This window comes from Melozone crissalis, unplaced genomic scaffold (genome assembly GCF_028551555.1).
Source record: "Melozone crissalis strain CALT ecotype California unplaced genomic scaffold, PUWL_Pcris_2 ptg000019l_1, whole genome shotgun sequence".
Classification (NCBI taxonomy): domain Eukaryota; kingdom Metazoa; phylum Chordata; class Aves; order Passeriformes; family Passerellidae; genus Melozone; species Melozone crissalis.
The window spans coordinates 16,569,152-16,582,903 of NW_026535797.1; the positions used below are offsets into that span (position 1 = coordinate 16,569,152).

The 13,752-nt window shown below is 37.0% G+C and overlaps 1 protein-coding gene across 2 annotated transcripts in view; it reads left to right on the top strand.

The window, feature by feature from the left end:
* The window catches only part of PLCE1 (phospholipase C epsilon 1), a 136,323-nt gene that overhangs the window by 110,673 nt on the left and 11,898 nt on the right, over positions 1-13,752 (top strand). The window contains exons 14-24 of one of the 2 annotated variants that reach the window (XM_054277061.1): positions 183-421; positions 1,426-1,487; positions 1,632-1,797; positions 3,569-3,676; positions 4,130-4,246; positions 4,329-4,487; positions 5,496-5,619; positions 6,920-6,961; positions 7,719-7,843; positions 8,500-8,617; positions 12,828-12,959. In XM_054277061.1, the coding sequence (XP_054133036.1) occupies positions 183-421; positions 1,426-1,487; positions 1,632-1,797; positions 3,569-3,676; positions 4,130-4,246; positions 4,329-4,487; positions 5,496-5,619; positions 6,920-6,961; positions 7,719-7,843; positions 8,500-8,617; positions 12,828-12,959 (1,392 nt within the window). The remainder of the gene's footprint in view (positions 1-182; positions 422-1,425; positions 1,488-1,631; positions 1,798-3,568; positions 3,677-4,129; positions 4,247-4,328; positions 4,488-5,495; positions 5,620-6,919; positions 6,962-7,718; positions 7,844-8,499; positions 8,618-12,827; positions 12,960-13,752) is intronic. The other variant, XM_054277062.1, reaches the window with a different exon arrangement.

Sequence of the window (13,752 nt, forward strand, 5' to 3'; positions counted from 1 at the left end):
TTGTAATCTGCTCACATGCATGCTTAATGCTCTCTCTTTTATTAGTGGGTAGAAACAAGATGATTTTGTTCTAATTTACTGCTAAAACACCCAGTGAGATACTTGTGTGTATTGTATACTAGGTTATCTTCTAACATAATTTGTTTAGCTTATACTTTTTATTTCCTCATTTTTCTTTTAAGATTTGTTGACTAGAAATGTTTCAGACCTTGGTTTGTTCATTAAGAGCAGGCAGCAGCTATCAGACAACCAGAGGCAAATATCTGATGCTATTGCTGCTGCCAGCATCGTAACCAATGGTACTGGAGTTGAAAGCACATCACTGGGAGTGTTTGGAGTAGGAATCCAGCAGCTTAACGACTTCCTAGTGAATTGCCAAGGAGAACACTGCACCTATGATGAAATCCTCAGTATTATCCAGGTCTGTAATACAAATATCCTGCATTTCCTTTTTACTAGAATTCCAGTTACTTCCATTTTCCCCATTAACATTGTGTGTTGTTCAGAATAGCATCTGTGTGGGTGTCTCCTTTCACACTGCTATTGTCTCTACAGTTTACTTGAATTTGAAATTTAATACTATCTTTATTTAGGACTAGAAAATTGCATGGATGTCTATAAATATATCCATTAAAAATGCAAATAAATAGTTTTATTAGCAATGTGTACTTTGGCAGAGAAAGGATGTAAGGATGTCATCACTTACAAAAAGTGTTCATGACAATTTTTTTATTTTTGCTTTGTCTAGCTCCATATTTGATTGGGCATAATCTTACATTGGTACTTTAAAAAGCACCATTTCCACATATTTTTGTTTTATTGTAAAAAATCTTCCAGAGCAAACATGGCCACTTTATTCCCTTATGTACCATGGCTGAAGATTTTAGAAACTGTGTAGAAAACTTTTTATTCCTTCAAATTCCTCCATGTGTAATTAATATACTCCAAAACTAAGTCCCTGTTTAACAGTTAACAAAGGCTAAAAACTATATATAACTATCAACATGTAAAATAGAGTTGCAGAGTTGAAAAGACAGAAATTCTAAAGAAACTTCAAGTTGGAATACCACAACTCTTGTTGACATGGTGGTATGCTGTATTTAAGCATATTAGATAGGAGTAGGACGCCTGATCATAAATCTTTCTTAATTGCAATTTAATGGCTGTCTCAGCTTGGAACAGGAGGTTGGATTAGGCAACATCCCTTTCAACCTGAATGCCTCTGATTTATGATTATGCTTTTAGTATGTTTGTGTAGTCATTTGTAAAACACAGTTTGCAGGCACCTGATTATTTTATCCACAAAGAGACTGTGTTTAAATACTAACTGTTTAGTGCTATGAGCAGACTACATATAAAAACATGACAAAGATATGTTTCTAAAAATTTTTATTATTTACATCTTTGATTTCTTCCTCCTCATAGAAATTTGAACCTAGTGTGAACATGTGCCAGCAAGGGCTGCTATCTTTTGAAGGATTTGCAAGGTAATTACTTATGTGCTTATATATGTATATATATATATATTTGTATGTATATATAAAAAGATGATACCAGTGTATTGATGTTTCTCAGAGAGTCACAAAATGCTCATCACAGTATAAAATTTCCTCACATCTTCTCACTTCTAGATTTTTGATGGATAAAGACAACTTTGCCTCCAAAAATGATGAATCACAGGAGAATGCTGAGGAGTTGCACTTTCCCCTCTCATATTACTACATAGAATCCTCACACAATACTTACCTTACTGGCCATCAGCTTAAAGGGGAGTCCTCAGTGGAGCTCTACAGCCAGGTATGCAAGATTGGATTGTTGTGTAGCTTTCAACATGAGCTTGTTTGTTTTACTGGCAAGTTTCAGGAACATGACCTTTTTGCTTTGAAAATCTAGATGTCCTAAACCCCTGCTTGCAAAACGTTGGAAAACATGATGTGTGGGAAAGCTGCCTGTAAGCACAGTTGTGCTCAAATGCCTTTTCTAAAGCAAAAAAATGGGTTTAGTTTGAGATTCATAGCATTTAGACACCAGTCGGTCTGACCCAACCTACTAAAATTAGACTTTCCCACAGGAAAGACTGATCTAATATTTTAGTTCATTCAGATGTCAGAAACACTACTGAGATACTGTACATTGCACTGCAAAGACTAATTTCAAATAGAACTATAACTTCTAAAAACGTTACTTCTAGGAATATTTTACAGTTTTTGCTGATTGGGGAAGGAACAATTTCTCCCTTGGGCTTTCAGTTCTGTATTTGTTTGTGTGTATATTATATATATTTGTACGTTTGTGTGTTTACAAAATGCTGGAGAAAGCATCAAACTTCCTGGCAGCAGTGTTTTCATTATGCTGAGAGTTAATGGCTCATCACTGAGAATGGACTCATCTGGTGTCCCCTATGCTCCTTCACCTCAGGCTATAGGCAGAGAGGTGAGGCTGTGTTAGGAAATCCTGAATAACACAAATGCACTGAGTAATGCAGTTGCAGAGATTCCTGTACTAGCACTGCACAGTGATCTTAGTATTGTGTTGGTAATAGATGGGAAGTGAGATAGAGATCAACTGCCTTCAAAGTTTGCATGATTAAGAAAAGCTTCTTCCTGTCCCTCAAGTATTTGTTACCAGCTGAAGGGGCACTTTGGTCTGGCTCAGTGTGTCTGGCTCTCAGAGAAGTGGTGAAGTGCCAGCTATGGACACAACTGTCTGAAATAAAATTATTCAGGTTTTGAGTAGAAGTAATTTTTTCTTTGTTCACAAATGGTTTTGCTGGAAATGGTTTTAATTTTTGGGATCTTTCTATTCAGTAAAATATTAGCTTGTAGTACAGATGACAGGCATGCTAAATACTGATCACAATAATAAGGTGGGCTGCCAAAAGATGGATTAACTCATCTCTTCCTTCATCCTTCCTCTTTGCTTCATTAGTTTTCTAGCAATGGCTTTCTAAAAGAAATAAATGAATAATTAAAAAATTGATGAATGAATTGATGGCTGTAAATAGCTTGATATAATTGATTAACATGGCCTGGCACATTTCCATTGTAACTATTCTCATAGAAGTTTCTTAAGACTTCATTTTCAGACTATCTTTTATTTATAAAGCTAATAATAACAAAAAAACCCCAGCAAACAAACTGCAGATGCTTTCTCCATAAGTCGTCATGAGAGCAACCTGAAATAAATTGCCACATTCCTTTATAGCTGTTTTTGCAGGTAAAAATATGGGAATGTTTCCCTCTCTCAGAAAATTAAGCTATGCAATAAGAACCACCTGCTGCAAACAGATTCCATGTGTCCTGTATGATACCATGAATTTCAAAGCTTTATGGTAATTCTCCCAAGAATATACTTGCTTTGCTTAATTTTCCCAGTCTTTTTCAATGGGAAATAAGGAATTCAGTTAGGGAATGGAGTTAGCTGGGGGCTGTACATTCCACGGACTGTTCACTTCACAGAGATTGCTCTTTCCAGCAATTTTGCTGAATCACTGGGCTTTCATTCAGCTCTGCTTTGATGGCATGATACTGTAGCTTAGATGTGCTTACACTGTTCAATTGCATTATAGGTTCTTTTACAAGGCTGCAGAAGCGTAGAATTGGACTGCTGGGATGGTGATGATGGGATGCCTATCATTTATCATGGGCACACTCTTACTACAAAGATCTCTTTTAAGGTATGCTGGTAATGCATGTAGAAGCAAAAAAAAAAGAGAAGTTATTTTTTCTGTAATGAAGGGGAAAAAAAATTGCCTACTAGAAAAATAAAAATTCTAATGGGCTAAATTCTAACAGAATATAAACTACAGATTATGTCAGACATTAAATTCTCAGCGGTAAATATGCTTTCAAGTTAGTTTTTGTAGCATATGTAATGTGATTTTCTGTCTTTTTGTTGGTACCTAAGTAACAAAAGTGCTACCGCCTGTCTTGTAACAAGTGGTAATGCAAGTGCGCTTGCATTACTCTGTGCTTTCAAAGCAAGATGACAGCTTACTTTGAAAGCACAGAGTGGCCTCTTCCTTCTTGCAGAGGAAGGCAGATGTCTCCCCTCTCAGCTAGCAGTAGATTAACTGAGAGCTGCAGAATGCTGCTGTGCTCTTTCAATGGCCTCTGTCTGTCTGTGGCAGGAGGTGGTGGAAGCCATCGATCGCAACGCGTTCATCACCTCCGACATGCCGGTCATCATCTCCATAGAGAACCACTGCTCGCTGCCCCAGCAGCGCAAGATGGCCGAGATCTTCAAGGTGGGCCCTGCACTGTGCTCAGGTATTCCCAGCACGAGCCCTGGGGCTTTCCATAACACATCACCTGTTCTTGGTATTTCAGAGTGTATTTGGAGATAAGTTGGTGACAAAGTTTTTATTTGAGAGTGACTTTTCTGATGATCCCATGCTGCCTTCCCCTGGTCAACTGAGAAGAAAAATCCTGCTTAAAAACAAAAAGCTGAAAGCCCATCAAACTCCAGTGGATATATTGAAACAAAAGGTAAAGTGCTTCCTTAACAGCTAGCAGTGAGACCCAACTCTTGTTAGAAATAGTTCATTTGTGTTTGAAGTTTTTGCTAATCCCAATGTACAGCAGAACAATCTAATGCACATTCATGCTTGGATAACTCACAGTGAATTGCAGTGCTTTCAGATAAGTAGACAACACATATAGTAAATTATAGCTACAGCTTAACTAAATTTTAGTGTCTATTAATTTTATAAAACTTCATAATATTATGATTAACACCACATGCCCTGTGTGACAAACATAAATAAATCTTTTTCTCTGAGATTTTAACATTTACAATTCATGTTTATTGAGAAATAGTCATATGCATTGAGTATGTGTGTGTATTTACAGTATGTAGTCATTTTTGGTAGAGTTCTGCTTTGTTTCTTTTTTCAAATTCAAGCCAGTCAAATACTTGATTTTTTAATTGACTTTCTGTGGTAGACTCTGCTACTCAAATGGTGTTTATTCCCATGTGAGAATCTTTTTGATTTCTAGAATTTAGGGCTGCATCTCAAGTAGCCTCAATCTAATAATGTCTGTGGTTACTCAGCAGTTCAATTGAATCCTTGAAAACTAATTGCCATTACTCAAAATGTAAACACAATTGCATTAGACTTAAATTCTTGTTATCGGATGAGTAAATCACACTGATCATACCCAGCATATAGATATTCTCCATCTTTTGAAAAAGTATTTAACTGTTTCTGAAACAGCATATCTCAGACTGGAAAAAGGTAGTCTTGAATGATGTGCAACTTTGACATTTTTCCATAATTAATTAGGTTTCATATCTTATTAAGTGTTTTTCTTGCAAAGCAATTTCTCTTTATGTTCAAACCCCCAAAGTGGTATTTTAGTGTGATCTTAACAATCTTACCTATTTCTCACTTAATATATTCAGTGCTTTCATAGAAACACAACAAGATACAAACATGAAAACTCTTTTTCTCTTCAAAAGTACTTAGCAATGATGTAGTGTTTCTGTTGTTGTAGGCTCACCAACTGGCACATTTGCAAGCACAGGCTAACAATGGTGCTAGCAACCCCACACCCACCAATGAAGAGGAAGAAGATGAGGAAGATGAATATGACTATGACTATGAATCTCTCTCTGATGGTAACTATATTTCTTTGTTTGTTTTTTACAGTGCTTTTGTTAGAACTGTAGTAATAAGATGTGAATATTCTAGTTCAGGCATGAGCTGGGTAAGCAGTGTCTGTGCATGAGTCTGAGAAGGCTGAAATTCTTCAGCTGGTGGAGAAGAGGGGTAAATAGGAAGCAGGTTTACTAAGTCATGAAGTGGTGAATTAAGGGAAGCACAGAATGTTACTCGTTAGATCTAGCAAGTGCTCAGTAAAGCAAGTGGAAGATCAGTCTAAAATAGGTAAAATATTTGTTTGTGCAGCTGGTAGTAAACTTCTGGAATGTGCTGCCTTGGGAAATTGCAGAGCCAAATAGCATCAGCATATTAAAAAAAAAGGATTGGACAAATTCATGAAGAGATGTATAAGCAATTGTTATTGGTAGCAGTATTTGGTCCAACATCCCTATTATTCAGTGATTGTGGTTGTTGGTGATTAGTGGCTGGTTGCTCTGTTGCCACTTTCAGAAAGAATACTGGGCTAGATGGACAACTGGTCTGACAGAGCTGGGGATGTTCTCCTGAGTGAGCAGCTTCACTCACTGCACTTTTCATTCTGCTGGGGACCCATTTAAGTTCTAGGTGCCATGTTCAGAGAAGATGTAAGGCTCGAGCATGTCCTGCAGCACAGGGCTTCTTTCCAGGTGGTCTCTTGCTTACATCTCTTGTTCCTCTGTTTAGTGATTTTAAAAATAGGCACAAAATTAACAAATGCAGTTCAAGACTTGACAGTGCTTGTGGAATAGCAATGTTATTTATGAGTTTGATGTCAATGCTGCTTTCAGTTGCATTTTGCCTGAAAGTTGGCCTAGCTGGCTGCTTGAGCATACTCTTTGTGAGCAACAGGGTGGAGATGCTGTAGATGTAAATTGCAGTGAAAACTCAAATCTTTGCTAACATATTTGCAAGAAAATTTTGCAAACTGATTGCAGTAAGTGACATTTTAGCACTGTTCTAGTTAAGAGAAGGTTTGAAAAATCTGAAGCTAGCAAGAAACATTTACACCTTCCATATGTGAAGCAATCTGCAGCATGGTTTACTACTTTATTACAATGATTATTCTTTGAAGTCTTTAATTATCCTAATATTTTGTTAAAACTAATCTAAATAATAGTCTGTAAACTTTCTAAAAGAGATTCAGTTTTAATTTTCTTACCGATACATTTTTTTTGTGTAAGGCTAATAGTTTTACAACTGACACTTACTTTTCATATCTCTGGCTCTAAGTCTTATTTCCCTTTACTCTTATTCCCTCTCTGACTCGTTTCCCTGTAGCTGATGTCCTTAATGCTTCTCCTGCTCCTAACAGCCAGGAAGGTAAAAGCCACTTGGTTGAGCATTTTAACTGCATGCGATCAGCACTGCATCTTCAGCCTGTTCAATGTGACAGTGTGAATATATAGCTTCTACTTCATATTATAAGTGCAAGCAGATATTCTTACATGGCATTGTTAACTGGTCAGGAGCTGTTAGAAGCCTGCATGTGTGACACTTGTTATGCATAAAAAGAATATGGTCAAAGCATCAGGATTATCAAGAATAAATTGAAACCATTCCTTTTGTGACAGCTGTAACATTTTGAAAGACCACATCATTATGAGGCATACTGTTCTCTGAAAAATATGTAGCTTTGAAGAGGTACTTCTATAGATGTAAAAAATACTTGTACATGATGAAAGTAAGGAGAGGAAAGCCAAAAATTGCTGTACAAAATGTTTTTGTATTTGATGGGGTTAAATTGTGCTTGATCTTTGGCATTTTTTTTGTCATTCAGGAATACCAGTTATTTTCAGATGGCAAACTTAATTTATTAGATGGTTTGGTTGTAAAGATCTTCTGAGCACAAAAGGATGGGCTTTAAAGGAAAGGCAGTGTCTTAACCAAACTGAAGCATAAAATTTTTAAATAGAAGGTTACTACTAGAGGATGATGCTCTGACCAGTAAATGCATTATTTTAGCATCTAATTATTCATATAAGATTCACAACACTGTCCACAAATATTGTTAATTCAAGTTAAATTTCCAGTTGAAATTGTTTGGCTTTATGTTTATTAAAATCCCATTAATTTTTAGATAATATTCTTGAAGATCGACCTGAGAATAAATTATCAAGTGATAAACTGCAGTTTGAATATAATGAAGAGACTGCCAAACGACTAAAGAAGGCTGATGGTGCTACTTACAATAACAAAGGAAAGGTAGTTCTGCTTTTTCACTCTTTCTTCTCAGCTGCACTTTTATATATAACCAGGTTCAAAAGGATTTGGACAGTTTAGGTAACTGAGACATCAGATAGCAAATGCACTTTAATGAAGAGAAACAATAGAAAGCATGGAGAGACACCAGAGAAAATAGCCTAAGTAGAACAAATGCTCAACATACTGTTCAAGAAATGTCCTCAGAGGTTATAGTAAATATAGGCTGCTTGGCTGAAAATTAATATTGATGGAACTGAAGATTTCATGTGAATCTTCAGCATCTTTATGCTTCAAAATACGTTTAAAATACTGCACTATGATATCAGATAATCACAGCACCTCTTATTAAATCATCTGGAAAAAGAACCAGTGTATTGCTGTTTAGTGTTTTGTAGATTCTTCTCAACAGGGATGTGTTTGTTTTGTCTAAATGTTTGTAGAACTGACTGAATAAGGCCTTTACACACTACTGCAGAATCAGTAACAGGTATTGATCAGAATATCCCATGTGCACATGGGAGAGAGATTTGTTAGGTGAGAACAGAAACCATATTGGAAGAAAGTGATAAAATATTTCAAAGACCTAAGTAAGATATGCAACAGTCCTTCTGCATTCAGTAATACTATTATTAAATGTTCTTGGTATTATCACTCAGGTTTACGACATGGAGCTGGGTGAAGAATTCTATCTTCCACAGAACAAGAAGGAAAGCAGACAGATAGCCCCAGAGCTATCAGATCTTGTAATTTACTGTCAGGCAGTAAAGTTCCCTGGTGAGTACACTGCCCTGTTTTATTGCTTCAAGCTGTCTAACTCCTGGAGACTTTATGTTTGTGTTTTGAATTAGTTTGAAGTAGTCGAGGAGGTTCTTTCTTCATGATTTGGTAGTCTTCATAATAGCAGCTCCTGGCTGAGAAGCAGTGTTCATAAATTATGTGAATACATACTGTTTGTCATATTAAAATGTTTACAAAAGTGAAATTTGCCAGTCTTCACAACTTAGACAACTGCTTCACTGCCAAATGCCAGATGACAGAAAGCTTTATCTTAAGAGCTCTGAGTTTCCATGTAAGGACCTACTGAATAAAGAAGGAGAATATTCTTAAGGCCTTGAAGGTAGAGTGTGTCACATTTCTTTAAGTGATCTCTGTTTAGTGTGTTTCACCTTTGCCTCCAGCTGCATTTTCTGTTCTTTCCCGAGTGGACAGGAGAGGAGCCATTTGCAGGGGTAAAGCACCTTTTCGCAGGGTGAGTGAGGGCAGCTGCTTGCAGACTCTCACTCAGTCTTCATGGAAGCAGTTATGGAAATCAGAAAATCTTCTTCTGTACAGTAGGAAGAATAACTTTTGCAGAGAAAAAGAGGGTGAATAACTGAAGAGATCACTGATAGGCGCTTGTTCAGTACTGAAATATGAGGTTGGGTATATTTTGGCGCATACTATGTACATAAATACTTTTAAATTGGGAATTTATTGTTTATTGATATGTTTAATGTTTTGAATGAAAAATCTGCTCTTTAGTGGAATGGTTCTCTGTGGAAAAATTAGCAATTCTGCCAAATCATGATCTTACACAAACAGAACTTTAATCAGATTAGAGAAGCTAACCAAACATAAAATAGTGTCAAATAGGCAAGATAAACATGCTGAAAAATGGACAGACATTCTTTTATAACTTCAAAAATTGTAGGTGTCACTTGTAAAAATAATGCCTTCTAAATATCCAAATCTGATACTCTTTTTAATGAAATCTGCAATGAGATATATTTCAAGTAAAATATTTTCTTTTAAGGAAAGATATTCAAGATTAAATGGGGATAGTTTGGGTTGTTCCAAGCATTTTGACATGTAAAAAATTCTGATATTCTAAGAAAACTTTGAAGTATTTAATTTTTAATGTAATACTGGTTATTAAAGAAATACCTGCTTTACTTCTCAAATTTCTTCTTCTTCCTCTAAAGGGATCATGAATAGAACAATTTAGAACATTATCTCTTTTCACAGATGAACACATAAAGCTGTAGAAATTACTTGTCCAGTGAACTTTGTCTCCTTTGAGACAAATACTGCCTCCTCTGGAGGAATGTAGGCTTCCATGGCCACCAGGCCACTGGTTGGATTGCTCTGCTCAGCTGGAGGGCACAGATGTGCTGCAGTGCCCTACCCAGTATTGCCCATGAATGATGGCAGCCAGGCTGCTAGATCCATGACTATGATCTCTAATGCCTGTGTTCCTAACCAGCTCAGAAAATGCAGGAGTTTTGGAAATAGGGAGGGTAGAATTCATGTCAGTGTCTGATCAATGGTGTAAATACTTTATTTCTTCTGTCTTCATATAATTTTGTTCTGTGTTTACACTTGCCTACATCCCTGAATGTTAAACGCTGATTTGTGACTATAAAAAAGGACGAGGACCATAATGTTCACTTACCCTAACCTACTGGGTAACACAGACTTCCTTAAGTGTTCCCTGGTCAAAACAGAATTTATCATGTGTAGAAAATAACATTTCTTGTTTATAAAACCTCTGGTAACAAGGAACCCACCATGGCTCTTGTTGTTTCTGTGCTCCTTGGCCTAACAGTCCTTGTTTAACTTGAATTCCAGTGTGTTGGATATCATTGCACCGTTATCTGGGAGGCTGGAGGTCTGTTCTCTTGGGTCACCCAAGCTGAGGGCAGTGGAGCACCCCTGAGCACTGCTACTGGCACATGGCTCATCCCCTTGGTGCTGAGATCCTTACACAATGAGTAGAGAAACTCAGTACATGAGAGCAGGATTTGCACAATCAAGTGGAGGGGGCAGGGAGCCACCTGCGCTCACCAGCATGAAATTTGTCACCATCATCTCCGTCATATCAGATTACCTGCCCCTATAATAGCACTTCTCAAGAAACTAAAGTGAACATAAAAAGGGGCACCTGCGTATGAAAATGCTGTAAATTCCCATTTAAGGTCTGCAAACCTGCAGACTTTCTGTTGGTTGGAAACACACGGTGAGAAGGTGGCAATCACAGCTTAACCTGTTATGTTAGTGTGGTGAGAGGGAGCAGGGCAGGGAAGCTTCTGGATTGAGCCCAGAAGCAGTAAAGCACCGTGCTTGTGTCTAACACATGAGAGGGGCACTGAATTCTGTAACTTGAAAAACATGGCACAGGGGTTGTAGGGAAACACAGAACATTTACTGTGACGCTGTGGTAGTACAGTAGGATTTGTGTACAGTATGGCGGAATCTGAGCTGATCCTGCTTTGACCAGAGTTGGACCAGATGACTTCCATATCCTTGTCAACCTCTATTATTTTGTGATTTGATGATTCTGTGAATTGGTAAAGCTTTATTTTGAAGTCAAATTTAAATTGGAGTGAAAAATGGAGCTTGTGTGTGGGAAGAGATGTGTAACATGCAGAGCATGGGAGAGACTGAAGGGAAGCTGCCAGCTGCAGTGTGCCCTGTGGCCATCACACTGGGCTGTCTGCCCTGGGGCTCTGCACTGCACTCTGGTGATTTATGAGGTCAGTTTGTTTCCTCAGTGACTGTCTCCACAACAGGACTTTGAAACTGGATCTTACTTGCCAAATCCATTTGATCCATTCAAAACTGGATTTAAATAGTGCTGGAAGCACACAGTGCATAACTGCTCATTCTCCAATTCAATTCATATTCCTTGATCCCAGTTTCTACCATCTTCTGTGGTTTATGTGTATGCTTTGGCCCAAAGAGACAATACATCTCCAACATGGAAAACATTTATGTATGTTCTAAATTTTACTAACCCAAGCAGTTCCATTGAAACTGTGTGCATAATTTTAGTAAGTACATGTACACATGCCATAGAGATTGAGAGCTGAAAATTTGCAGCTGTGGGCAGACTTCAATCAGAAGAGGCCAATGTATCCTCTTGGTGATTTACATTTGTGTTTGAAATATTAGTATTAAATCCAGAACTGTCTTTAGGCAGGTGTGAATTGATGTGACTTAAGGTGGAAAGTTTTAGGAGTCACAGTTAGGCATGTAACAGTGTATTTGCTTTGTTACATTCCATATCACAAATACATCTTGGGTTTCTGAGAGCATCCCACATCTCACTGCTGTGGGTGCCAGAATAATTATTGTGCACTTTAATTTTGATCTGCTTTGTGCTCTCTCCAAGCCAACAGAAAAAAAGTGACCTTAAGTGGGATTAAGTCTGTTTACTTCACCAGGATTCAGGTCATGACTTTTAATGATTATGTTTCTAGAATGCACAAGTTTGAATAATAGCTATACTAGAGCTTTCCAGCTCCACTCCTAGTATGTATTGGCTATTAAATATGTAATGGATTTTGCACACCTAACTGTATTTATCAATACTGAAGTATAAATAAACAGAAGAAGAAGAATCTGAAAACATTTTTTGAAGTTAAACTATTTAACCAACAGCATTTGGACATATAATATTTATAATACTATATCTTTCAATCATGATCTTGCATTTATTTAATTACGTAGGTATTGTAACCTAGATTAATTTCATTATATTCACTACTGATTTATTGCTTCTGTAGGAAAGATTTTTATTTTTTTAAATTATTCCTAGGATGAATACATTGGGACTGTTACTGCATTTTTTTTAGTATCAGTTTGGACCATTTAGTAATTTGAGAGGAAGCCTTTACCTTCTTCAAGCCAAAAAGTAAAATGGAGAAAAGTTGTATCACACAGAGAGGATTGTATATTTTATTGTTTCATATGGATTTCTATATACATTATATAAATATATACATATATGCATTATATATGAAACCATGCATAATATATACATATATAAAAGTGTGTATATATTTAAAGATGTTAAGATTAAATTGTGGAGAAAATACACTGTTTGTCCTGTGTGCTATGTAACAAGAGTATTCATACCTTCAAAAATAATGTAAAATATGGTGGAAAATGTCATGCCCTCTTGGTCATGTTTTTTGGCTCATTTATTTTGCATTTATGGGAATAGGCTTGTCAACTCTAAACCCATCTGGCTCTAGCAGAGGAAAAGAAAGAAAAAGCAGGAAGTCCATTTTTGGCAACAATCCTGGCAGGCTGAGCCCTGGGGAGTCAGCTGCTCTTGCCAAAGCATCTGGAAAAGGTAAAGTTAGCATCTTCTTTCACCAGTCACGTGGAATGACACTGTAATCCAACACATGTAGCAGACCAAGTTGTTAAAGATCAAATACTTTGCAATGTGTAAAATGTTAAACTTTGGAATGGTTTTTCGTTAGCACAGCAGCTATTACAGTACCACTATTACAACTGAAGTGGTGAGTGTGGAATATTAGGATTACTTGATCAGAAATGTGATGACCCTAATTCATAAGAAATTTGAAACTAATGTACATTTTAAGTATCTTGAAATTTATATTTTTAAAAGACATAAGTGAATATTTTCAAAGTACAAATGAAAGCCAGGACTGCTGGGCTGGTCCAAAAGATAATTTTTATTGTCTGAAGTAGAATTTAGAGGCCTGAAATTTGGCCAAGTCCAAATGCATAATTGTGCAAATTAGACACTGTAGGTGATTCAGTTTGTGAACCTGGAAATTATGCCTCTGCCTAGGAACAGATGTAAAGAAATACAGAGAAAGTACAGGAAAGGCTCTGGAGCGGGAGTAAGACCCAGATCCCCTGCCTTTCAAGTGAGTGCCATAAACAGATATTTTGAACTCATTTTCTGGCTCAGGGAGGGTTGTATTTCTTGTAGCCCAAGGGCATGGCTGCAGCAGACAGGAGAGATTTCCTTCTAGAGGCCAGTGTCCTAAAAATTAAGAAGTGTGGTGCCTCATTCTAAAGCATATAAGTATTTTGCTGCCTTTTTCCCCAGATTCTGCAGTCTCTGTAGACTCTTTGGAAAATTAGCAGATGGCTTTCAGTCTTGCCTCTCT